The sequence below is a fragment of the Nomascus leucogenys genome, chromosome 11 (assembly GCF_006542625.1).
Source record: "Nomascus leucogenys isolate Asia chromosome 11, Asia_NLE_v1, whole genome shotgun sequence".
In the NCBI taxonomy this organism is placed as follows: domain Eukaryota; kingdom Metazoa; phylum Chordata; class Mammalia; order Primates; family Hylobatidae; genus Nomascus; species Nomascus leucogenys.
This window is the reverse complement of record NC_044391.1, coordinates 70,523,623-70,549,672: the sequence shown is the minus strand read 5'-3', so window position 1 is coordinate 70,549,672 and position 26,050 is coordinate 70,523,623. Positions and strand designations below refer to the sequence as shown.

The window sequence follows — 26,050 nt, the reverse complement described above, 5'->3', positions numbered from 1 at the left end:
TTCCTCATCAACTTTGGTCAAATGAAATAATACATTGCTTCAAATTCTATTGCTCATCCATGGTTCATGATTACAGATCACTACAGTTTATTTACGATAATGAACAAATGTGTCTTGAAAAGCTGACTACTGGCCTGGCACGGTGGCTCACGCCTGTAATCCCAGCACTCTGGGAGGCCGAGGCGGGCGGATCACCTGAGGTCAGGAGTTCAAGACCAGCCTGGCCAATATGGTGAAACCCCGTCTCTACTAAAAATACAAAAATTAGCTGGGCGTGGTGGCCGTCTCCTGTAATCCCGGCTACTCGGGAGGCTGAGGCAGGAGAATCGCTTGAACCTGGGAGGTGGAGGTTGCAGTGAGCCAAGATAACCCCGTTGCACTCCAGCCTGGGGAACAGAGCGAGACTCCGTCTCAATAAAAGAGAAAAAAACAAAAAAAGAAAAAAGAAAAGAAAAGCTGACCCCCTAATATTATTGTGCTGACGGGCATGTAACGTGGACCTCTCTGTGACGGGCAAGTATTATCTGGCAGTTACATGGCACCGCCTGTGCAGCTCAGCGCCACCACCAGCTTCCCGCCCTGTGCGATTAAAAGGCCAGCTTCGGGGACAGCAGCCTCTTCAACGCGCAGCGACCAGCCCTGCCAGGCGTCAGCTGCAGCTGGTCCAAGGCTGACGGTCCCAGGGCCGCATTCTCCTTCCAGTCACCTCAGACTCTGGAAAGTGAGCAGTGGAGGGCCTCAGAGCGCCCCTCTGCAGTTCCTTTAGAAAAACAAGTGCCTCCCCCGCTTGGCTGGAGCAGCCAAGTGCCCACGGGGAAAATGGTCCCGTCCACCATTTCAGGCAAACGCCCCCATAGCTGTAATAAACATGTGATGGGTTTCCTGCACCAAGAAAGGAAAATTTTCCTTAAAAATAACAAAAAGAGGTGGGGAGCGGACTCTAAGTTCCATTTAAGATTTTCCAAACTCGTTGTGTCTCATGCACACGCTGAGGCTTAACATGAAAATTTGGAGCGAAAGTCCCCAGGGTTCACCACAGGGAATGAAGTAAAGTATCTCGCCGGTAGCTCCAGGTCTCCTAAACCATGGAGCTCCTTCAATATAAGGCCCTATTACGTGCCACATTAGATGAGGAGAAAATAAGAGGAAGGATATGGCAGAGCCTTTGGAATGGGGTTCAGTCTTAGGACATGTAGGGTAAAGGAAAGTCGTTTCCCTCCGTTTGAGGAAGGGAATCAAACAAAACACCAGCACCGCAGGCACCGCAGTCACACTCCTGGGGCCTCGTGGCTTTCCCGCGCGCCCGCCTTGGGGGCGGGGAAGAACCCGGATGGAACCACCCTTGCAGCTGGGACCCCCCGCCGTCTTTGAATGGCAGCGGGGCGGAGTTGCCCTCCCTTCTGTGCTCTGATTGGTTTGGCTCCGCACTCTCCTCTTCGTGATTGGGCTTTCCTAGTGCCAGTCACAGAGCGACGCTGGTCTCCCAGATTGTTGCTAGAAGGAGACGGCGTCGACGTCTGACTAGACTCGCGGCGACTTATCTTCCAGTCGTGCGCTCCTGATCCGGCGCTCGGAATTTGTCTCCGGCTTCAGGGCTGCGGGGCCTGAAAGGAGGCGTATCGAGGCGGCTCGAAAACGATCCAGGGGAGCCGAGGCGCTCCTCTTGTCATCCCACTCAGCGCCATGTCCTGGATGTTCAAGAGGTGAAGGGGGCGGAGGGGGTGGGGCGCTTGAGCTATCGGCCTGGAGGCGTCCCCAAATGAACCTGACCTTCCCCGCGTTCCTCTGCGTTCCCCGGGCGATTTGTGCAGCTGTATTCATTCTGTTGGTCGCATATGTGGCCGCGGGAGAAATAAATGCATTGTCTTGGCTGGCGAGTAGGGGCTCCTAGGGCGAGTCCCGTGTTAGGGACTTGGGAAATCTCTGTCACCGACTGTGGGGGGCCTGGGGCTTAAAGCCTCTCGGCCGGTGCTTTATGCAACAAAACATCCATTAGATACCCACTGTGCGCCAGGCATTGTGCTCGGTGGAGGGCCGAGTAAGACAGCCCTTGTCCCCAAGTGGCTCACAGCTTATATGTATGCACAGACGTGCAGATACGTATTTGCAGAGGAGCTGGTAGAGATATGCGCCACTTGCAAGGAAAACGCAGCGCAAATAAGCGACTGTTCTTAGGAGAATGGAAACTTTTTGCAATGCTCCAGTAGACTCCCCCTCACTTTTCATTGTCCAAATTGGTGTTTATGGTCATTCCCGAAACAGTTACATGTAACAGGTTTGGGGTTATGCTTAAACCAGCGACGGGAGGCGGGTACGGGTGGCTTGGGGCCAATTTCCCACGGTGGCGTGGTTTGGATACCAGAAGAAGTGTTCTGTTCGGAGGGAGTTACAGTGATGGATGCTGGATGTATTTTCTGGAAAATTATAAACAACTTCGGGTACAATAATAGTTGTATTTTTGTAAGTCTTTTATAGCTCAATCCCTATTGAAATTTTGGCATATGATTTTACTTTTTTAATTATTTTTTTGAGATGGAGTCTCGCTCTGTCGTCCAGGCTGGAGTGCAGTGGCACAATCTCGGCTCACTGCAACCTACGCCTCCCGGGTTCAAGTGATTCTCCTGCTTCATCCTCCCGAGTAGCTAGGATTACATATGGGCGCCACCACGCCCGGCTAATTTTTGTATTTGTAGTAGACAGGGTTTCACCATGTTGGCCAGGTTGGTCTCAAATTCCTGACCTCAGGTGATCCACCTGCCTCTGCCTCCCGAAGTGCTGGGATTCCAGGCGTGAGCCACCGCATCCGGCCCATAATTGTAGTTACAGACATCATATACATTTCAATTTAGATGATTTCCACTGGGAAAGAGGTTAGTGAACTCTGACTAGGCTTTTCATTTTGAATACCTAGGGGGCAGGTAGAAGAGCCAATATTGAAAACAGGTAGAGTTCCTAGAAGCCTTCTCCACGCACTGCAATTCCTGCTTTAACGAGAGTAACTATTAATCTTTACCGTGATTGCCATGTGAGATTTTATTTGCTGAAGTAAAGCATGAGAAAACTACTCGTATGGTCTTTGGAAATACTTAAATATTGTATTGTTTTTCTTTGCCTTTAAAAAAAAATAGGGATCCAGTTTGGAAGTACTTGCAGACTGTCCAGTATGGAGTTCATGGAAATTTTCCACGCCTCTCATATCCAACTTTCTTTCCACGTTTTGAATTCCAAGATGTTATTCCTCCAGATGACTTTCTAACTACTGATGAAGAACTAGATTCCGTTTTATTTGGAAGTTTGAGAGGTCATGTGGTTGGACTACGCTATTACACGGGAGTAGTGAGTATAATAGTAGATAACTAAGTTAAATTTTGATTATATTTCTGGCGTTAACCTAGAAAATAAGAGAATTAGCAGGTGATGTGTACGGTTAATCTTTTTTTTACTTTAAGTTAATTAAATATTTGTACGCAAAAAATAACAAATACCTTAAGTGACCCTCCCACCTCAGCCTCCCAGAGTGTTGGGATTACAGGAACGAGCCACTATACTTGGCCTCAATGCTTTATGTTTGGTTATTATGGGTAGCACCCCACCCCCACACCCCAGCGCCTTGTTCATGTCATCGATTTGTTGCAAAAAGGAGGTCATTTTGTGGAATCTTCTGGATTTTATTCTTTCATTTCTCCGTATGTTTCTTACGTTTAAGCTTCTCAAATCTTTTTTATTTTGGGGTGTCTGAAGCATGTTCAGCAGGAGATTCCTTGGGAGTTTCATGTTCTGGATTTGTTTTTCTCCCGTATTTCCTTTACATTGGAACTTTTCAAATTGTTTTTTGATTGTCTGAAATGTGTTGTCTAGGAGATTCCTTAGGAAGAGACAATATTTCCTAAGTTTTTATATCTTCATAATTGTGGCATTTTATGAATGACAGTTTCATAAAATGAAAGTTATGAAGGACTTAATGACAGTTGGGCTGAATTTAAAATCTTTGTAATATATAGTTTCTCTCCATATCCTAATGTCGCATAGAATTCTCAGGCCAGTGTGATTTTCTCTTTCACTTAAGCGAATTGGATTTTTTTTTCTTTTTTTTTTGAGACCAAGTTTCGTTTTGTTGCCCAGGCTGGAGTGCAGTGGCCTGATCTGGCCTCACTGCAATCTCGGCCTCCCAGACTCAAGCAATTCTCCCACTTCAGCCTCCTGAGTAGCTGGGACTGCTGGCGTTCACCACCATACCCAGCTAATTTTTGTATTTTTTTTGTATTTTTTTGTAGGTTTTGGCATGTTGTCCAGGCTGATCTGGAACTCCTGGGCTCAAGTGATCCGTCCACCTTGGCCTCCCCAAGTGCTGGGATTCTGCACCCCGCCTCTAATTTTTTCTAATAGATTCTTGAAATCTATCACTTCTTATTTCACATCTATGTATCTCTGGCTCTCATATGCATTTCTGAGCTTTTATGTTTCAGATTTGTGCTAATTTTTCAAAACTTACATTGCTTTCGATAATTATTTTATACCACCATGAAATACTAGATTATGGTAGTTATTGATCTTAGAGCAATCAGTATTTTTGATCTGAGAATAATTTCTGTGATGTCGGTAAACTCTAGTGTGTGTTGATAAAAAGTAATCATCAGTTTTCTTATTTTGCCAAATATATATATTTTAAATTTTATTTTTTTTCCAGGAACACTGTGTTGAGATATCATTTATTTTATAATTAATGTTCTTTTTTTGTTTTGTTTTTTTTTTGTTTTTGGAAACAGAGTCTTGCTTGCGTTGCCCAGGCTGGAGTGCAGTGGTGCCATCTTGGCTCACTGCAACCTCCACCTCCCAGGTTCAAGCGGTTCTCCTGCAACAGCCTTCTAAGTAGCTGGGATTACAGGCATGCACCATCACGCCCAGCTAATTTTTTGTATTTAGGAGAGATGAGGTTTCGCCATGTTGGTCAGGCTGGTCTTGAACCCCTGACCTCAGGTGATCCACTCACCTCGGCCTCCCAAAGTGCTGGGATTACAGGCGTGAGCCACCACGCCCAGCCATGTTCACTATTTTTAAATGGCTAAAAAAGCATTAAATCTTCTAAAGTCTATCATCCAGAACCATAACTTATCTTCTACACTTGTTGCTGTGAGCATATGTATGTAAATTGGAATCATATTATGTATTAATAAAAATGAGATCATATTATGCCTAATGTGATTAGGAATATCATCTATATTGGACTTATAATTTCCTTATTGATAGACATTTTTGAGTTAATCACTATTATAAAAAAGTAATAAAAATTGAGGTACTATCTTTGCATACTTGTTATTTTAACTTTTTTCTACTTTATTGAGATGTGGTTTACATATGATAAAATGTACATATTTTAAATGTATGATCCTACTGTTTTGACAAAGATGTATACCTGATAACTACTACCCCAATCAAGATACAGATTGTATCCGTCTCCCTCAAAGTATCTTGTATCCTATTGCAATCATTTTTCCCTGCTCCTGCCCTAGGCAGCCACAAGTCTGATTTCTTTTCTTTCTTTTTTTTTTTTTTTTTTTTGAGACGGAGTCTCGCTCTGTTGCTCAGGCTGGAGCGCAGTGGCGCGATCTCGGCTCATTGCAAGCTCCGCCTCCCAGGTTCATGCCATTCTCCTGTCTCAGCCTCCCAAGTAGCTGGGACTACAGGCGCCTGCCACCATGCCCGGCTAATTTTTTTGTATTTTTAGTAGAGACGGGGTTTCACCATGTTAGCCAGGATGGTCTCTATCTGCTGACCTCGTGATCCGCCCGCCTCGGCCTCCCAAAGTGCTAGGATTACAGGCGTGAGCCACCGCGCCCGGCCACACAAGTCTGATTTCTATCACTATAAGTAAGTTTTGCCTATTCTAGAACTTCATATACACTGAATTCTACAGTACGTACTATTTTAAGTCTGGCGTTTTCACTCAGCATAATTTAGGTACTTCTTTGGTCAATTTTGGTTAGTTACATTTTTGAACAAAAGCATCCATTTTATTTAGATATTCAAACTTATTCCCATAGAATTGTGCATAATAATCATTTATCCTTATAAAATTGTAACTGTAATTTTCTGGAATTGGGGTTTGGTGGTGTGATGTGTTGCTAACAAGTGGCCAGAACTCCTATTCCTGAAGGATTTTGAGTTGGAGGAACACACACTTAAACTCCCCTTTATGCCTTGGTTCTAGTTACTCTTTCCAGGTTGAATAACCATTTTTTTGGTTGTTTTAAGTTGGTGCTCTGAACCTTAAATTTCAGTACCCTTTACTCTGAATTGTCAAATTTTGATAAAATGTGCCATTTTTTAAATGTCTGCCAGAACACAATTTTATATGCCTTATTGGCTCCATTAAACTTTTTAAAAACTTTTAAAAAACTTTTTAAAAAAGGTGATTATATTCCTGTTTTTATTCTTTGCATTACACATTTGTGTCTTTATTGATTAGCTATGACATTATTTCTTTTCAAGGCAGCCTCTCTTGGATTTTTCTTAATGATTATGCTTCTTGGCTTAATAATTACTCTATTACATTCGGTTTTTCTTTTTTAGGTTCATTTTCTTTTGTTTTCTTTTGGACTTGGCGATTTGAGCACTTAATTTGAGTCATTTAATCTTTTAATCTTTAAACGTGTGAAGTATTGCATTGCCTTTAGTCACCAAGTTTTGTTATATAGTAGCATTCTTTATTTTTAACTCTGGTGTTTTTTTATTGTTATTTTATTTTTATTTTTTCTTTGTTTTTTTTTTAAGTGTGTTTTCAATAAGCATATGGTTAAATTTATTTTTTGACCCGTCAAAGGCTTTATTTTATAATGTGGTTTATTTCTTTTTCTATTTTAAAATACAGTTATGTGTTGCTTAACAATGAAGATACTTTCTGAGAAAAGTGTTAGGTGATTTCTTTGTGGAAACATAGAGTGAACAGGATGTTACTTTACTGAATACTGTGGGCAATTGTAACACATTTGTGTATTTAAGCATATATAACATGAAAAAAGTACAGTAAAAATATTGTATAAAATATAAAAAATGGTACACTTCTATAGGGCAGCCCCATTATAATCTTGTGGAACAGCTGTTGCATAATATATGTGGTCTGTCATTGCTGAAATGTTACGCAGGGTATGACTATACTGTTATGATTAATTCTCATTCCTTTTGTTATTGTTGTCTTTGTCTTTTTGTTTCTTTATATGTCCTATTTTTTCTTGCTGCTGGGACCATGTTTTTGTTTTTATAGTCTCCAATATTTTGGCTCATATATATTTTATTTAAGATTCTAGTAATTAGTTATTTGTAATGACAGTTAACTAATCGTAATTAATGATAGCTTATTATGATAAATTACAATTATGTAATACCTTATTTGAGATGAAATGCTCAAAAATTGTTAGTTTTGTGCCCTGCTTTTTTTTTTTGGTTATGTATTTTCTAGGATTTGCATAATCCGGTTTAAAAAAGATCATCCTGTAGGCAGTGGCAGAGGGGTGGCGACTGCGAGAGAACATAGCTCTGCCTCATAGATAATATCTCTAAAGGTCTAGAGATGAATATCTGTCTACTACTCTGTTTGGTTCTGGCTGTAATCTCTTGAGTCAGTAGACAGATGCTGGGAGAGGTTTGAAGTAGCTTTCTTGTATATTTTCAAGGAATTTTTAAAAATTGAGATACATTTATTATAAAATTTACCATTTTAAAGTGTACAGTTGAGTAGTTTTTAGAATACTCACAAGGTTGTGCAACCATCCCTACAATCTAGTTCCAAACATTTTCATTACTCCAAAGAGAAGCCTCATTCCCATTTGTAGTCACTCCCATTACCTCTACCCTTCAATCCCTGGAAACCATGAATCAGTGTTCTTCCTGTGTATATGGATTTGCCTCCTCTTGACATTACATGTAAATGGAATGATACAATATGTGGCATTTGGGTCTGGCCTCCAATACTCGCTTTTATGTTAAATAGATGTTTTTTTAGTGTACCATTTTAATTCCCTTGTTTCTTTTACTATATATTTTGAGTTACTTATGATTGCTTTAGGGACTACAATTAACAACTTAATTTATAAGAACCTAGTTTGGATTAGTGCCAACTTAATAGTATATAAAAAACTTTGTGGCTGGGCATGGTGGCTCACACCTGTAATCCCAGCGCTTTGGGAAGCCAAGGTGGGCGGATCATGAGGTTTGGAGATTGAGACCATCCTGGCCAACATGGTGAAACCCCATCTCTACTAAAAATACAAAAATTAGCTGGGCATGGTGGCACCTGCCTGTAGTCCCAGCTACTCGGGAGGCCGAGGCAGGAGAATTGCATGAACTAGGGAGTCAGAGATTGCAGTGAGCCGAGATTGTGCAACTGTACTCCAGCCTGGTGACAGCAAGACTCTGTCTCAAAACAACAACAAAAAATCCCCCAAAAAAACCTTTGCTCACAGCTCCATCCTATTGCCTGCCTTTGTGCTGTTATCCAAGTTATATCTTTATATATGTAGTATACCTATCAACAAAGATTTATAATTATTTTAAATACTTTTTAATGAGATAGGACAAAAATTACAAAAAAATTATACTTAAAAATTTATTTTTAATTTTTTTAAATAATTTTTTTTTTTTTTAGAAACTGTCGTTACCCTTTTGCCCAGGCTGGTCTCAAACTTCTTTTGACAGTTTGATTATGATGTGACCAGGTGTGGATCTCTTTGAGTTTATTTTAGTTGGAGTTGTTGAGCTTCTTATATGTGTAGAGTAGTGGTTTTCATCAAATTGGGAAGGTTTGGCTGTTATTTCTGTAAATATTTTTTCTGCCCCTTTCTCTTTTCTCCTTATGGTACTCTTATTATGTATGTGTGTTGGTATGCTTGATGTTACAAGTTTCTTAGCCTCTGTTACGTGTTTCATTTTTTTGTTCCTTAGATTGTATAATCTCAATTGACCTATCTTCAGCTTCGCTAATTTTTCTTATGCCTGCTCAAATTTGCTGTTGAGTCTCTCTGGTGAATTTTTTCTTCAGTTATTGTACCTTTTGACTCTAGAATTGCTGTTTGGTGAGACATTGTTTCCATGCTTTTAGACATGCGTTTTCATGTCGAAAGAAATGATTTGCTTTAGGTCTTTGAACTTTTTTTTTTTTTTGAGACGGAGTCTCGCTCTGTCACCCAGGCTGGAGTGCAGTGGCGCGATCTCGGCTCACTGCAAGCCCTGCCTCCCGGGTTCACACCATTCTCCTGCGTCAGCCTCCCGGGTAGCTGGGACTACAGGCACCAGCCACCACGCCCGGCTAATTTTTTGTGTTTTTAGTAGAGACGGGGTTTCACTGTGTTAGCCAGGATGGTTTCGATCTCCTGACCTCGTGATCCGCCTGCCTCAGCCTCCCAAAGTGCTGGGATTACAAGTGTGAGCCACTGCGGCCGGCCAGGTCTTTGAACTTTTTAATTTTTTTAGAGATAGGTTCTTGCTCTGTTACCCAGGCTGGAGTGCAGTGGCATGATCATAGCTCACTGTAACCTTGAACTCCTGCATTCAAGCAGTCCTCCCACCTCAGACTCCTGAGTAGTTGGTTCTACAGGCACGTACCACCATACCTGGATAATTTTTCTATTTTTATTTTGTAGAAATGGGGTCTTGTTATGTTTCCCAGGCTGGTCTCAAATTCCTGGCCTCAAGAGATCCTCACACTTCAGCCTCCTAAAGTGCTGGGATTACAAGTGTGAGCCACCATGCCCAGCCTCTTTGAACATATTTAAAATAACTGACTTAAATTCTTCTTCTACTATGTCAAACATCTATACTTTCTTGGGGACAGTTGACATTGATTGCTTTTTTTCCCTGTGTATAGACCATACTTGCTTATTTTTTTGCGTGTCTTGTACTTTTTTTGTTGAAAAATTGACATTTTAAATAATGTGGCAACTTTGGAAATCAGGGTGGTTTGTTGTTGCTGAGTTTTGTAATTAGTGTGTGTTTGTTACTGACTTTTCTGAATTAATTCTGTGATGTCTATCCTTTATTGTGTGTGGTCACTGAAGTCTGTACTTGGTTAGCTTTGCGGTCAGCTAATGATTGTGCTGGAACAAATAAATCGTACATTCTTTGCTGAGAACTTCTGTATGTTAGGGCATTCCTTCAACACTCTAAGGCCCCTGACAATTCTGCTTTAGCTTTCACTTCTGGCTTGTTTAAATGCCTAAAGTTCAGGCAAAGGTGAGCATTTAGGGCCTTCTCAGGTCTTTCTTCAGAATGCGCACAGCCCTGGTCATGCATACCAGCTCTGTGCTTGCTTATGGCCTTCTAGATTTCCAGAAATACATTGGAGCTTTTCAAAGCCCTCACAGACATCTCATTCCCTAGCTCTTCTTTATAAGCCTTTTTGTTTTTTTGCTTCAGCTGTTATCCACTGCCTCAGGCAGCCATGAAGTTAAAACACTTTCCTGTAAAATTGTTTTTGACAAACATCTGCCCAAGGGAGGTTTTTTTGTACTTGGTGAGCTCAGAGGTTAAATACAGTCAGCCTTGCAAGTGGGGTCTTCTGGGGAACTTCAGGAGAATAACAGTTCTCTGGAATGAATCTCTGAAAGAACTGTAACTCCATTCTGATTTTTTCTGGTGACTGCCAGGCTTTACCTAGGATCCCAACAAGCTCTTATTTATTTATTTATTTATTTATTTTGAGATGGAGTCTTGCTCTGTTGCCAGGCTGGAGTGCAGGGGCGCTATCTTGGCTCATTGCAACCTCTGCCTCCCGGGTTCAAGTGATTCTCCTGCCTCAGCCTCCCAAGTAGCTAGGACTACAGGCGTGTTCCACCACACCCATAATTTTTGTATTTTTAGTAGAAACGGGGTTCTCACCATGTTGGGCAGGATGGTCTTGATCTCTTGACCTCGTGATGCTGCCCACCTCGACCTCCCAAAGTGCTGGGGGCGTGAGCTACTGTGCCTGGCCGCGAGCTATTATTTTTAAAGGCTACAGTATTGCTGGGGATGGGACTGAAGTACTGATATTCAGCTGTTTATTCTTTTTATTCTTGAATAAATGTTACCCAGATTTCTGCAAGCCTTTGATTTAGTTCTCAGTGTTCTGAAACATTTGATTCTGACAATAATTTATCTAGTTTTTTGTTGCCTTTATTGAGGAATTTTTGAAAGTCCTTATTCTACCATTCTTTATTGTGTTACCCTCCTTCAGTTTTTAAAAATATACATCATAATATTTAAGTTACATCATACAGTTTTTAATAAAGTAGAATCAGAATGGCATGAGTTGAAGGCTGGATATGTTTTTCTTACCTAGTTTCATCCTGACTTATAAATGCCTTATTCCCTTACTTTTATATTCTGGAGAATTGAGGCTCAGGAACCACCCTGTCTGGGTTCAGATCCTAGCTCTGCTACCTTTTAGCTTTGTGACCTCGGGCAAGTTACTTTTCGGTGCTTCAGTTTCTTCATTTGTAAAATGGGAATAATGATAGTACCTCCCAATAGAGCTGTGAGGATTTAAAAAGTCAGTCTGTGCAATGTACTTAGACCAATGCTTGGCACATAGTAAGCACTCAGTAAGGGTTGGCTATTTTTCAGAAGTTATGATGTTGAAAATTTTAGATAATTTGAATTTGCTAGTTTACATTTGACTATTTTTTAGACATTAAAATTTGTTAACTTCCTAATGAATATAGATTAGAAAAATAATATTAAAGAATCATAATAATATATATATTAATATTTCTGTAGTTTGTGTCTAGAAAATATATTTTTCTTATGTGCAGTGTTTAGCAGTAGCATTAAAAAATGAATGGAAATCCCAGATAAAGTATAACAAAGTTATTGTCTATTATTTATAATGTAATATTATCTGTTTATCATTTTTATTAGGTTAATAATAATGAAATGGTTGCATTACAACGAGATCCTAATAACCCTTATGATAAGAATGCAATTAAAGTAAACAATGTGAATGGAAATCAAGTTGGCCATTTAAAGAAAGAGCTTGCAGGTGCTTTGGCCTATATCATGGACAACAAATTGGCACAAGTTGAAGGGTAATGTACTTTCAGAATTTAGTTTTAATAATTGTGAATTATAGTCATCTTTGAACTTGTTAGGGCTTCTTGTTAGAGCCTATAAAGTTATGCTAACAATTTCTATCACTGTACTTTTGGTACATGTTAAATGTTTTATTTCTCCTTTTACATACTTCTACTACCCCAGCCATCAAACAATTGTCCTCTCATTTTCCTATGGAATTATTACCATGGAGAAAATAGACCTTGGTTCAAATATTAGGAAGTACATTCCATTTCTCCAAATCTTTTGGTAACTAGGTTTAGGAATTTGGAAGTGTTTGTTTATTTATTTATTTATTTTGAGACGGGGTCTCACTCTGTTGCCCAGGCTATAGTGCAGTTGTGTGATCTCGGCTGACTGCAACCTCTGCCTCCAGGATTCAAGCAACTCTCTCCCTGCCTTAGCCTCCCGAGTAGCTACAGGTGCCTGCCACCATGCCCAATTAATTTTTGTATTTTTTAGTAGAGACAGGGATTTGCCATGTTGGCCAGGCTGTCTTGAACTCCTGACCTCAGGTGATCTGCCCACCTTGGCCTCCCAAAATGCTGGGATTACAGGCGTGAGCCACTGTGCCCGGCCTGGAAGTGTTTGTTTATGTCAGAGGTTATAAACTGATATTCTGTGATATGATGTAGGTGAATTTCATTTTGCCCTGCAGTGTTTTAGACATTTTTTCGTTTAGTACTAATTATTGAAATAGCTAGCTAGTCTGCATTTTATACATATTAATTTATTTCCTTAAATACAAAAAACTTATTTTTCTCTTGACAAGTGGAAAATCTGGCAATGCAGGATGAGTTGTCACTTCCATATGACAACAGTTGACTGGAACTCTCCCTTTAGCTAGGGCATATGCTCTCCCAGTTTTATCACCTGTTTTCTTTCTTTTTTCTTTTTCTAAACTCTTTCAATCTTTCAGTTACCTTTTCTCTTTTAGGCATTTGTACTTGTGATCTCAATTTAAGTATCTGGAATATTTAGGATCTTGATATTCTAATTCTAATTTTTAGGATATTCATATCATAATCCTAGATGAGTTTGGAAGAGAAAATAAATGCTCAGTAATGTCTCACTTTGTTTTCTCCTTTTTCAGTTTATCAGGTTTTTCAGTTATTGAGAATAACTTAGTGAATCACAAGTTCTGCATTTCCCATTTTCCAAGCAGAATGAGTTACTACCCTCAGTGGTTCCGTTAGCCAAACTCTACCCTTTGATTTAACTTATTTTACTTATATGTTTACAGGCCATTGTTGCATTTTTAAAACCGCTTTATTCCATTTTCTCAATTTTTTCTGGCACTCTGTTTCTAAAAATCACCCTTCTGATTGTTTATGATTCTATTTCTTTTCCTTTTTTCTTTCAAGTCTGCCCAACTAGTTCCTTATTACTTTACTTCAATGTAAAATGTAAATGATACACTTTAAATATTGAACTAATTCTTAGTGGGGATAAAAAGTAATGCTTCTGATTTCCCTTTCTTTTTCTCCCAAATATAATAGGGTAGTTCCTTTTGGTGCAAACAATGCTTTTACCATGCCTCTGCATATGACTTTTTGGGGAAAAGAAGAAAATAGAAAAGCGGTTTCAGATCAGTTGAAGAAACATGGATTTAAATTGGGTCCTGCACCAAAAAGTAAGTTTAGGGTTTGACCTAATATTATTCTGATATTGTAAGATGCAGGGGTTATGAAACATTTATTCTGTCTTGGAGTTTGTTGGCTAATTTGTGCTCAAGGCTCCAAGGTACCACTTTTTTTCAGGAGTCTTTTTGAGGAAATCTCTGATTTTTCCTTTTGCCTCTATTGAAATAGATTCACACATTAAAATATATGCAGTTAGAATAGTAAGAGTGAGGGGATATTAAAAAAATTAAAGAAAAAGTATATATACAAGGATGTCTCATATATACCCTCCCCTAATTTTCCCTAATGGTAACATCTGGAAACCGTGATTTTAAACATTCTTTTTGATAAATTTTAAGCAAAAATAATCTTCTGATAGCGAATGAAAAGGATTGCTTGGCAAGAGTTTGTTCAAATAATGTGGAATTACTTGTATTTTTTAGTGATTTAGTATTTAGCTTCTAAAATACCTCTAAAATACAAGGCTTTTAATGCAGTTTGTTATGCACATTTTATTTATTTGTGTATATATTTTGAGACAGAGTCTTGCTCTGTCACCCAGGCTAGAGTACAGTGGCCACGATCAATGGCTGAGTGCAACCTTGACCTCCTGGGCTCCAGCAATCCTTCCACCTGAGCCTCCCGAGTAGCTGGGACTACAGGCGCACACCATCACGCTCTGCTAATTTTTGTATTTTTTGTGGAGACAGAATTTCACCATGTTGCCCAGGCTAGTCTTGAACTTCTGGGCTCAGGCAAACCACCTGCCTTGGCCTCCCAAAGTGCTTGGGTTACAGGCGTGAGCCACAGCACCCAGCCCTGTTAATGCACATTTTAAAAGCTACTTAATAAAAGATGAAAACCTATTTTATTTGATGGCTTTATTCTTTTTATTTTGTAAATTATAGCTTTAGGATTCAATTTGGAAAGTGGCTGGGGCTCTGGAAGAGCTGGACCAAGCTATAGTATGCCAGTACATGCTGCAGTACAGATGACAACTGAACAGGTGTGCTTCTCTTTTATTTTGTAATCTAAAAGTGAATTTTAAATGTTTCAGGTTTGTATTTAAAAGAGCAGGATGAATATGTACGTGTGGGTATTTGTGGTCTTCAAATATATTAAGTTATAATGAAACATGTTATAGAATAAATAGAATATATATATGTTAACATTTTATATAAAAACTACTGATAAGGAATAAATCCATACATGAACATTTGTACCTAATATACAAAACACGTTCCTGTTTATGCATGGCATATTTTTGTGTTTGAAATGTTTTAAATGTTCAAGTAGTAATTTTAAGAAAAAAATTGAAGCTGAGACTTGACTCCTTTCAGTAATTTTGCAAATGCAGTGCTAAAGAATTAACTCCAAATTCTTCACATTATCTTTGTCTAATTTATAATTTAGGATGAGTTATGCTGAATTTCTTTGAAAAAAGTATATAAAGTAAATTAATGCAGATCAATTAAAAAATAACATTAAAACTGTTTTGATGTTTGTATCTACCAGTGTTAGTCCTTTTATCTACTAATTGTAGTTACCATATTTCCCCTGCTTATTGTTAGAAGGACTTGAGCTGGTTTCTGGTAGATAAGCCCCAGGTTACTTCTGAGTTTTTAGACCTGGCCTGATTTCTTCTGAGCTGCTGCTGTGTTCATGTGTTAATTTTCAAAAATATCTGTATCACATATATGTTGATATAAAATTGGACTAACCTAGTTTAAATAGTCAATTAAGTTAGCATAATAATAAAAGTATCGTGCGTGGTAAGTTCCTTATTGCAGTAATAATAAATGGAATGTCATTGACCTGGTAGGACTGACAAAATATTTTCAATACAACTGATAGCATCACAGAATTTTAATGGCAGAAGGAACCTTAGAGACAATCTAAATTTAGTTCATCCCTTTCATTTTATAGGAATAAGACATGGGGCCATAAAGGTCAAGTCTTGCTGAAACTTACATATAAGCTTATCTGTGATAAAACTGTGACTGAAACTCGGGACTTAAAGCTCTTTTATATTCTTTTACCTCCTAACAACTAAAGCACCTGTTCATTCGCTCTTCAGTGAGTAGTGTAATCCTAGAGTTGATTTATGTGCCTTTTTGGTGTTTGACTAGTTTGTGTTTTTTAAATTTAATTTCAATTTTTTAATTTTTTGGGACAGGGTCTCACTTTCTTGCCCAGGCTGGAGTGCAGTGGCATAATCATGGTTCACTGTATCCTCTACCTACTAGGCTCAAGTGATCCTCTCATCTCAGCATCCCTAGGAGCCAGAACTACAGGCATGCACCCCCATGCCTGGCTAATTTTTTAAAAATTTTTTTGTAGTGGCCGGGCGCAGTGGCTCATGCTTGTAATCCCAGCACTTTGGGAGGCCGAGGTGGGCGGATCACGAGGTCAGGAGATCGAGACCACGGTGAAACCCCGTCTCTACTAAAAATACAAAAAATTAGCTGGGCGTGGTGGCGGGCGCCGGTAGTCCCAGCTACTCGGGAGAGGCTGAGGCAGGAGAATGGCGTGAACCCGGGAGGCGGAGCTTGCAGTGAGCCCAGATCGCGCCACTGCACTCCAGCCTGGGTGACAGAGCGAGACTCCATCTCAAAAAAAATAAATAAATAAATAAAAATAAAATTTTTTTTGTAGAGACGGGATCTCTCACTGTGTTGTCCAGGCTGGTCTCAAACTCCTGAGCTTAAGGGATCCTCCCACCTTGGTCTCCCAAAGTGCTGAGATTATTGGCATGAGCCACCACTCCTGGCCCGTTTGACATTAATGTCAGTTAATTAACTGAATGATTTCAAATCTGACTTAAGTGCGAGTATTATTTTAATTAGTTTGTTTTACATTGTTTCTTGTTGCTGTTTATTGTAGCTTAAAACAGAATTTGACAAATTGTTTGAAGATTTAAAAGAAGATGATAAAACCCATGAAATGGAACCAGCTGAGGTATTGAACCAATATTTTTTATTTAAGACTACTTAGAATGTTTAAATATACTTATAATCTACTTTTTGTTTAATCACAGGATCTGCATGTGAAAAAAGGAATGGCTTAATGTATTTCCCTTTATGACTTTTTATTTATAGGCTATTGAAACACCACTGCTTCCACATCAAAAACAAGCTCTAGCTTGGATGGTGTCACGGGAAAACAGCAAAGAACTTCCACCATTCTGGGAACAGCGAAATGACTTATACTATAACACAATAACAAATTTTGCTGAGAAGGACCGACCAGAAAATGTCCATGGAGGAATTTTAGCTGATGATATGGGTTTGGTAATTATTTTTTTCTTTAGTTAATAAAATCTAATTTTGTGATTATGATTTTCTAGAAAGTAATTTTGAAGTAAAAAGAGATAGGAATATGTTAGTACCAGTTTGTGACTAGATTTTACTATCTTTGTAGAACACAGTTTTTCCTATAGTTTTTACTTAAAATAGTGGCATAAAGATGTGTTCCTTAGTTTTCTTTTTTTTTGAGATGGAGTCTTGCTCTGTCACCCAGGCTGGAGTGCAGTGACGCGATCTCGGCTCACTGCAGCCTCCGCCTCCCAGGTTCAAGCAGTTCTCCTGTCTCAGCCTGCCAGATAGCTGGGATTACAGGCACGTGCCACCATGCCCAGCTAATTTTTGTATTTTTAGTAGAGACAGGGTTTTACCACGTTGGCCAGGCTGGTTTTGAACTCCTGACTTTAAGTGATCTGCCCGCCTTGGCCTCCCAAAGTGCTGGGGTTACAGATGTGAGCCACCCTGCCTCGCCATGTTTCTCAATTTTCTTTGCTTTGAAATTCAGGGTGACCTGTCTTTCATAGGTTTTCTTTTAAAAAGTAAAGACAAAACAATGTTATGTGAAATTGTATTCCACCACAAATATTGTGGTATGCAGAGTATTAAATAGATATTTATGGGTCCTTACACTAGCAGTTTTTATATTTTTCAGTCTCAGTAACCCTTTCTACTCATAAAAACTACTGATCTCAAAGAGCTTTTGTTTTTGTGTGCTGTTATCAGTATTTATAGTATTAGGCAGTGGTAGCTAAAGATAACAGTACAAACTCATTACTTGTTAACATAAATAGCATATTTTTAAAAGAAAAGTAACTATGCCAAAACTAACAATTTTGTTGTGACAACTGGCATTGTTTTACATTTTTGCACATCTCTGTGTTTGGCCGAATAGATGGCAGCTGAATTCTCACCTGCTTCTTCATTCAATCTGTTCTGTTAGGTTGTTTTGGTTGAAGTATATGAAGAAAATTTGTCCTTACGACGGTATGTTGTTGTAAAGAGAGGAGTATTTTAATAGCTTTTTAGATAATTGCAGATTTCTTTGATATACTACATCAAAATTCAATAAGTATTCGTTTATTAAAGGTTAATTGTTGTAATACGGAACTCTAAATCATTATCAGTGAGCTTTTTATGCCCTGTTTCATTAAAATCTATTTGTGTATCTTGTTCATTGAATGGATATTTTACCCGTGTATGATTTTATAACACCAGGCATTGCTCATTTAGAAAATGTTGGTTCATTGAGTTGGGCAGACCTACTGAATGTTGATGTATTTCATATGCAATATCCAAAACTTACATTCATTAATATTACCACTGATGTTATTAGAAAATCATTTACATTTTGGGAAGGCACTATGTTCATAGTGTCACACACAACTTTTCCAACATTCTAATTTTCTATTGAAAACTCACATTTTATCATTGACAATCTCAGTTGTTTCCTTTGTAGATGACAGCCTCACTTTGTTCATTTTCAAGAAAGTATCTTTCAGACACTCAGTCGTGATTGATAGTTGTCATTCAAGTAAAAATGGTGTCGCATGAAAAAAGTGACTAGTTGAGCTTGTAACTCCCAGCTTGAGTGATTTTTCCCTAGCTAACCCTCATAGTTTCATATGCAGCAAAAGTAGTTCATATGTAGTTTCCATTTCATTACACAGAATATTAAAAAGATTTGTACTTAAGTAATGATATTTAATAAAATTAATGTGTACTGCTTCATCAAGAACATTCTTCCTTTTTTTTTTTTTTTTTTCTTGAGATGGAGTTTCACTCTTGTTGCCCAGGCCGGAGTGTAATGGTTCAATCTTGGCTCACTGCACCCTGCGCCTCCCAGGTTCAAGTGATTCTCCTGCCTCAGCCTCCCAAGTAGCTGGGATTACAGGCATGCGCCACCACACCTGGCTAATTTTTTGTATTTAGTAGAGACGGGGTTCCACTGTGTTGGTCAGGCTGGTCTTGAACTCCTGACCTCCCAAAGTGCTGGGATTACAGGCCTGAGCCACTGTGCCCAGCCAAGAACATTCTTAAGGAAAACTTTTTTTTTTTTTTTTTAACGGTATGTGGCAGTTAAGAATATGATGACTAATACTAATATACCTTAGTGCCAACTGCTTTGTTTTTTGCTGAGGCACTTTTTTGACCATTGCTATTTGGGCTTTTTGTAGGATTAGTGCAGATGTTAACAGAGTAAGGTCTGTCTTAGTAGTATTATAAAAACAGTTTTGACTTCACATTTTCGTGAAGGGCTCCTGGGAAACCCTCCCCATCCCCAGTGGCCTGTGGACCACACTTCGAAAACTGCTGTTATTTACACTGCTTTAAAATTGCCAGAGATTTACTAATGTATTGCCAACTATGAATTAAGCTGCAGTAAATATTGAAAAATTACATGCTTCCACTTAAGAAAAATGCATGAGAAATATATCTTTTATGCTTTATGGAGAAGTTATGACTTTTAAGCTTGGTATTATCTTTAAGTCAAATTTTAATAAAATGATTATATGCATACTGGAATTACTAATCACTTCAGCTCCGAACTTCATGGCAAATGAGTAGTTATAAATAGTTGCGTGATAAAAATCAAGAGTTCAGGATTAAATGTAGAATTGTAGAATAGCAGTCATTCAATACAATGACACTTCTCAGAGATACTCATAGTATTTTATAGTGTAAATCATTTAATAATTCCCTAATAATGCAGTGGGGAAAGCATTTTCTAACTAAATGAAATACTCATTTTTCATTAACATGTATATACAGTACACTTTTGTGACCTTGAATGATATTTGGTACTCGATTACTTGATTTTAAAATGGGAATGTTTTTCTGGTGAACTGGGTTTCACAATCTGACCATTTATCTTTTTAAAACTTTTTTAAGGGTAAAACTCTTACAGCCATTGCAGTAATCCTTACCAACTTCCATGATGGCAGACCTCTTCCTATTGAAAGAGTTAAAAAGAATCTACTGAAGAAGGTAAAGTAGTAGTAAGTGCGCTTTATGTGAAACCTCCATTTTATTGTGAAATCTTTAAATTTCATCATAAAAAAAACTACCAAGAAATTGTGTTTTCAGAAATGTGATGAATGGTCTCTCTGTCTTTCATGTGTTGCTGTTAAGAATGAAAGTTCATGTCACATTCTTTTTATGTTTTCAGACAAGGTGTGGCTCTGTTGCCCAGGCTGGAGTGCAGTGGTGCAATCTCGGCTCACTGTAACCTCTGCCTCCCGGGCTCAAGTCATGGGATTTCGCCATATTGTCCAGGCTGGTCTCAAACTCATGAGCTCAAGCGATCTACCTGCCTCAGCCTCCCAAAGTGCTGGGGTTATAGGTGTGAGCCACCAGCAGGTATCACATTCTTGAGAACAGTTGATAATTTGTATCAAGAGTCTTAAAATTGTTTATAATCTTTGAACAATTTTGCCAGTCAATAATGCCATTTCTAAGAAACTATCTGAAAGGAGTTACCAGAAATTCATTTTTTCCAGAGAAAGTACAGGTTTTTTTTCTTTTTCCCTCAACATTGTTTTAAAGGCTGGGCATAGTGACTGGCACCTGTAGTTCCACCTACTTGTGAGGCTGAAGCAGGAGGATTGCTGGAGCCCAGGAGTTTGAGCCTATGGTCAGCTATGATGGCACTATTGCACTCCAGCCTCAGAGACATTGTGAGACCCTGTCTCTAAAACAAATAAAAATAAAATAAAGGTGGACAATTTGAAACATCTTTTGACAAGGGAACAGTTAAACGATATAGCCATAAAACTTACTATTATGCAACCGTTAAGTATTATTTTTGATGAATAATCACTTTCATGATTCTTTTTAGTTAAAAAATGACAGGTACAAATCTTTGTGTGAAGTTTGGTTCCTCACTTTGTAAATAATATATTCATGTGTGTTTTAAGTCCATTCACATACACTATCTGTACCAAAATGTTAATAATAACTTATATCCTGGTGATGAGAATAAGGGTGACTTTTCTTGAAACTGTATGTGTGTGTGTATATATATACATAAACATACATTTATATTTGGTCTCTAAGAATTAAAAATTAGTTTAGTGAGAAAAATAAATGTTATTAGGGAGGAACAGTTACTTCTTTTCTTACCTGAAAATTCAAGTAACTTAAATAGAAGGAAATAACAAAAAGATGTATGCAATATACTTCTTTTCTGAACTCTTCTGAATTACCATTCTTCCCAGTTTTTAGTTTTCAGAGAAGGAAGTACATCAGTTTCCTGTCAGTGCTATTGAGATTTTTTTTTATTAATGTCTGCACTTAGTTTTACTTCCTACTTTCTAATTTTATTGTGAGTTAAACCTGTTAAAGTCTCAGATTCAATTCCTCACCCTGAGCAACCTAATGTTTTATGTCTTGTTCTTCCTACATTTGGTTATTGAAACTGAAGTTTTAGGTTACCAGATTTGATAGAAGCACATAAGACTACTTACAGCTTTAGTCTCAATTATTGAGAAATTATCAATTAACAATAAGGATTTCTCTTATTTTTCCCCAAGATAAGTTATATATTTAAAGTGTGTTTTATAGTAGGAAGGTTTTAGGATATTTGGGTTGCTACATTAATCGAAATGGCAGCTGAAGATGTGATTTCCAGCCAGGGATTTATTAAAAAAAAAAAAAAAATTGTCACTCTTTGAAGTATGTTTAGATATTCCAAACATAAGTAGACTGAAATATTGATTTAAATTCCCCTAGATTCTAACATACTATTATTTCATCCAGCTTGGACTTGATACAAAGTTTATCTTTGAACTTTATAGAGAAAAAGTTTGCTGAGCAAAATATTTTAATATAAAGAATAATGCAAAGCTGGGCATAATGACTCATGCCTGTAATTCCAGCACTTTGGGAGGCCGAGGCGGGCAGATCACCTGAGGTTAGGAGTTCGAGACCAGTCTGACCAACATGGTGAAGCCCTGTCTCTACTGAAAACACAAAATTAGCTGGGCGTGGTGGCACATGCCTGTAATCTCAGTTACTCGGGAGGCTGAGGCAGGAGAATCACTTGAACTCAGGAGGTGGAGGTTGCAATGAGCCGAGATGGTGCCGTTGCACTCCAGCCTGGGCAACAAGAATGAAACTCTGTCTCAGAAAAAAAAAAAAAAAAAGAAGAAGGAGAAGATGAATGCAAAGGACATCCTTTATGTTTGAATAAACGTTTAGTTTTTTTGCATACTGTTTAATATAAATGGTTATAGTAATTACTGAAGACTTGATAGGACGTTTGATGAAAAGCATTTTTACTATCTTTCTTGGAGTTAATGCTTAGACATTAACTGTCTAAAGTAACTCTTCTAGTTACGTATCTCTAAAAATATTCTATTTTGGATTTTAAATTAATTTAATTTCATTTTTTGAGACAGAGGGAGTGCAGTGGTGCGATCTTGGCTCACTACAACCTCCACCTCCTCAGTTCAAGCAATTCTCCTGCCTCAGCCTCCCAAGTAGCTGGGATTACAGGTGCCCGCCACCATGCCTGGCTAATCTGTGTCTATTTAATAGAGACAGGGTTTTGCCATGTTGGCCAGGCTAGTCTCGAGCTCCTGATCTTAGGTGATCTGCCCGCCTTGGTCTCCAAAAGTGCTGGCATGAGCCACTGCGCCTGGCAGATTTTTAATTTTTTTTTATTGGCACCTTTAAAGAGGATGGACCTTTTCAACCACATTTTTAGTAAGACTTAACTCTAAGGGGGGATGTTTTAAGTGCTTACAATTCAACTTTTATAAAATTGTTTTCAATTCATGTACATTGGTGCCTTTGGAAACAAAGGTACATTGGAAAAGAAAAAGAAAATGGGCTGGCAGGAAAATATCCCATGGAGTAAGAGGAGAGGACACTCTGGGACCTGTACTATTATATATTAGAGCTATTTGTCCTGCAAATTCTAGAGAAAAAGAGGATGACAATGGCAGCCTCATTAAAGATCTGAACATGGAACATTGGTTTGAAAAGTTTGAAGTCTGAGAATTCTTAATTATAAAGTAAATCCCAGTTCTTGAATTTTTCTCACAATAATGTGTCATTTATAATTGAGATTTGCTTTCGGTATTCCTTTTGAAAAGGTAAAGACCAAGTAGTTTTTTTTTTTTTTTTGAGATAACCCTTGAAAAAATTTTAAATCAATTTGTATATTTTCCTCTTCACTTATTCACCCTCCCCTTCAGTTGCTCCAGAATTGGGTAGCAATTTAAGTCGTTTTTATTATGCAAAGTAAAGCAATATAAAACAGGATGCATTTAAAGTTATTTAAAACTGATAGCAGTACTGTTTAAGAAATATGCCTATTTACCCAGGAATGTAATGTTAACGATGACTCTATGAAACTTGGAGGAAACAATACCAGTGAAAAGGCAGATGGACTAAGCAAAGGTAAATGCTAATTTTGAAATGACCCAATATTTGATCTGGTAAACTTTAATTTGAATATGACCCAATATTTGATTTGTGTTTTTTCAGCCTAATATTGTAATTCTAGTTTTGGCTTTGTACTGTACAAAAATTTAGGATCTCCTTTTTAAAAGGTCTTCCCTGAGTGCTGATAGGAAAGGTTTCATCAAGGAGATGATTGAATTGGGTAGTATACCATTTAGAGAACTGGGGAAGAGCATTTTGGGTTGTGAAAAAAAATCTCATGAAAGGGTACTTTAAAAAGAGCATGTTTTATTCTGGGACCTCAGTGAATTTTATTGTATTTAAAATGTAATATGCATGGATAACAGCAGATAATGCTAGAAAGCTAGCTTTAGAGCCAAATTCTGAAGTCATAGGAGAAATGGAAAGAGATCTGTGGATTTTACAGTTAAATGACCTTCATAAAGCTAATTTCTAAAGATAGATTAGAGCAGACTGAAAATATTTTAAGAGTAGTAGGTGAAAAATTGTAAATAACAATTGTGTGCTATTAAGTTTGGGACAGGAAAGAAATAGAAAGGTGGCTGAGTTAGGGTAAGATGAGGTTTTTTTTGTTTTTGATTTTGTTCTGTGGTCTAACTCATTTACCTAGATGAGTTAGGTAGATGAGTTAGCAGTAGAAGGAAAGAAGTAAGGTTGAAGGAAAGTATAGATAAATGAATGGATTAAAAGATAGGAAAATTGAGATTTTTATGGAAGATACCATCTCATTTTCTTTGTAAAGTGCAATAGGTCACCTTGGAATAAAAGGAGTTATAATCTAGGCAAAGGGGTCAACGTAGTATGGATCATTCTGGTGTGGATCATGCTGATAAATGGGTAGGCGAGCTGAACAGTGTTTAGTAAAAAGAGTTACCAAGTGACACAAGGTGACATCTGAGATTTGAACATGTAAATTTATAACAGCACCTATTTGTGGTTCTGTTGATTTTTTTCCAGTAGCTCTTAGCTGCCTTGATACAGCAAGACATTCAGCCAGTGTGGGGATTGGCTGGATGAGTACAAAGAAAAGACTGGGTCATAAAAATTTGAAGGTACTTTCTAATTAGAAATGAGGAAATACTAGGTTAGGAAAAAAGTAGAGAAAATAGAGTAATGAAAGGAATGAAGATGTTAAGAAAACTGAAAATCAGTAATTAGAAAACCAAGGTTTTAAGAGGGATAATACTAGTTTCTAAGACACCTTACTAATACTTTATATTTGCATTTTTCTTTGAAATAGAAGCATCTAGATGTAGTGAACAACCCAGTATTTCAGATATCAAGGAGAAGAATAAGTTTCGCATGTCAGAATTGTCTAGTTCCCGCCCCAAAAGGTAAACTATTATGGTTTGATTATGTCATGTTTATTTAGACTCTGTTTTCTTATGTGTAAGAGAGATAGAGGCTGGGCACGGTGGCTCACACCTGTAATCCCAGCACTTTGGGAGGCCGAGGTGGGCGGATCATGAGGTCAGGAGATTGAGACCATCCTGGCTAACACGGTGAAACCCCGTCTCTACTAAAAATAGACAAAAATTAGCCAGGCGTGGTGGCGAGCACCTGTAGTCCTAGTTACTCAGGAGGCTGCGGCAGGAGAATGGTGTGAACCCGGGAGGCAGAGCTTGCAGTGAGTCAAGATCGCGCCACTGCACTCCAGCCTGGGTGACAGAGCGAGACTCCGTCTCAAAAAAAAAGAAAAAGAGAGAGATAGAGATGACCATGACCCTTATATTTGTTAAGTAGTTTTTTCAAATACATTCTTTTATTTGAAACTGCCAAGATCACTATGACTTAGGCAGATAGGGTATTCTCACTTTACAGATGAAGAAAAATGATACTGACCTATAAAAGAAATGAATTGGTAAATTTTAATAATCACTCATCTTTCTACTACTTTTTTTCTATTTTATCAAGGAACTAAGATCTAGATCTTGGGATTTTTGCTTTTTTTTGAGATTTTAGAAGTTTTCTTTATGGATTTAAGGGGATGAAAACTGAAGAATATTTTATTAGATAACTTGACAAAAACATTCTTGATCGTTTCAGTTCTTCACATGTAGTGTAAATAAGACATGATAAAGTTATTTGTGGACAGTATTATATTAACATAGACTAGAGGGAGAATTTGAATAAAAGATGCAATTCCCCTCTGATCTTGTATTGAATCTGTTAACTTTACAAACTTCATTTATCCTCTGAAGTAGGTCTAAAAACTGGGCTTTTGTTATATTGTCTACCATCAGTATCTACACAAATCATCGCAAATCTGTCTCTGCTAGCTATTTCATCAACAAAGGTTTTGAAACTGTGGCTATGTTAATTGTTCTGTCATTAATAGCTGTCTGAACTAAGCACAAAGCCAGCACTCATCAATGTTATCTAAAACTAATTGCTTCAGATTTAGATAAATGACAAATGTTACAACTTTGAACTTACCATAAACCTGGGTAACACAACACTGTTAATTGGACCGGATCAGATTAAAGGACATAGAAATAATAATGGTGAGGACATGAGAAAAACTAACAACAGCTGACACACATGTTATAGCTAATACAGTTATGTTATTGTGTAACAGGCACTCTTTTAGGGGCTTTTGCATGTAGTAACATTGTATTC

General features: G+C 38.0%; 1 protein-coding gene across 7 annotated transcripts in view; it reads left to right on the top strand.

The window, feature by feature from the left end:
• The first annotated feature begins 1,464 nt into the window (after positions 1-1,464).
• HLTF (helicase like transcription factor) overlaps positions 1,465-26,050 on the top strand; it is a 56,218-nt gene continuing 31,632 nt past the window's right edge. For all 7 annotated transcript variants that reach the window (XM_030822698.1, XM_003256249.4, XM_030822696.1 and 4 more), the window contains exons 1-10: positions 1,465-1,703; positions 3,129-3,336; positions 11,890-12,056; positions 13,581-13,714; positions 14,612-14,709; positions 16,587-16,661; positions 16,802-16,993; positions 19,895-19,990; positions 23,332-23,407; positions 24,672-24,765. In XM_030822698.1, the coding sequence (XP_030678558.1) occupies positions 1,684-1,703; positions 3,129-3,336; positions 11,890-12,056; positions 13,581-13,714; positions 14,612-14,709; positions 16,587-16,661; positions 16,802-16,993; positions 19,895-19,990; positions 23,332-23,407; positions 24,672-24,765 (1,160 nt within the window). In that variant the 5' untranslated portion in view covers positions 1,465-1,683. The remainder of the gene's footprint in view (positions 1,704-3,128; positions 3,337-11,889; positions 12,057-13,580; positions 13,715-14,611; positions 14,710-16,586; positions 16,662-16,801; positions 16,994-19,894; positions 19,991-23,331; positions 23,408-24,671; positions 24,766-26,050) is intronic.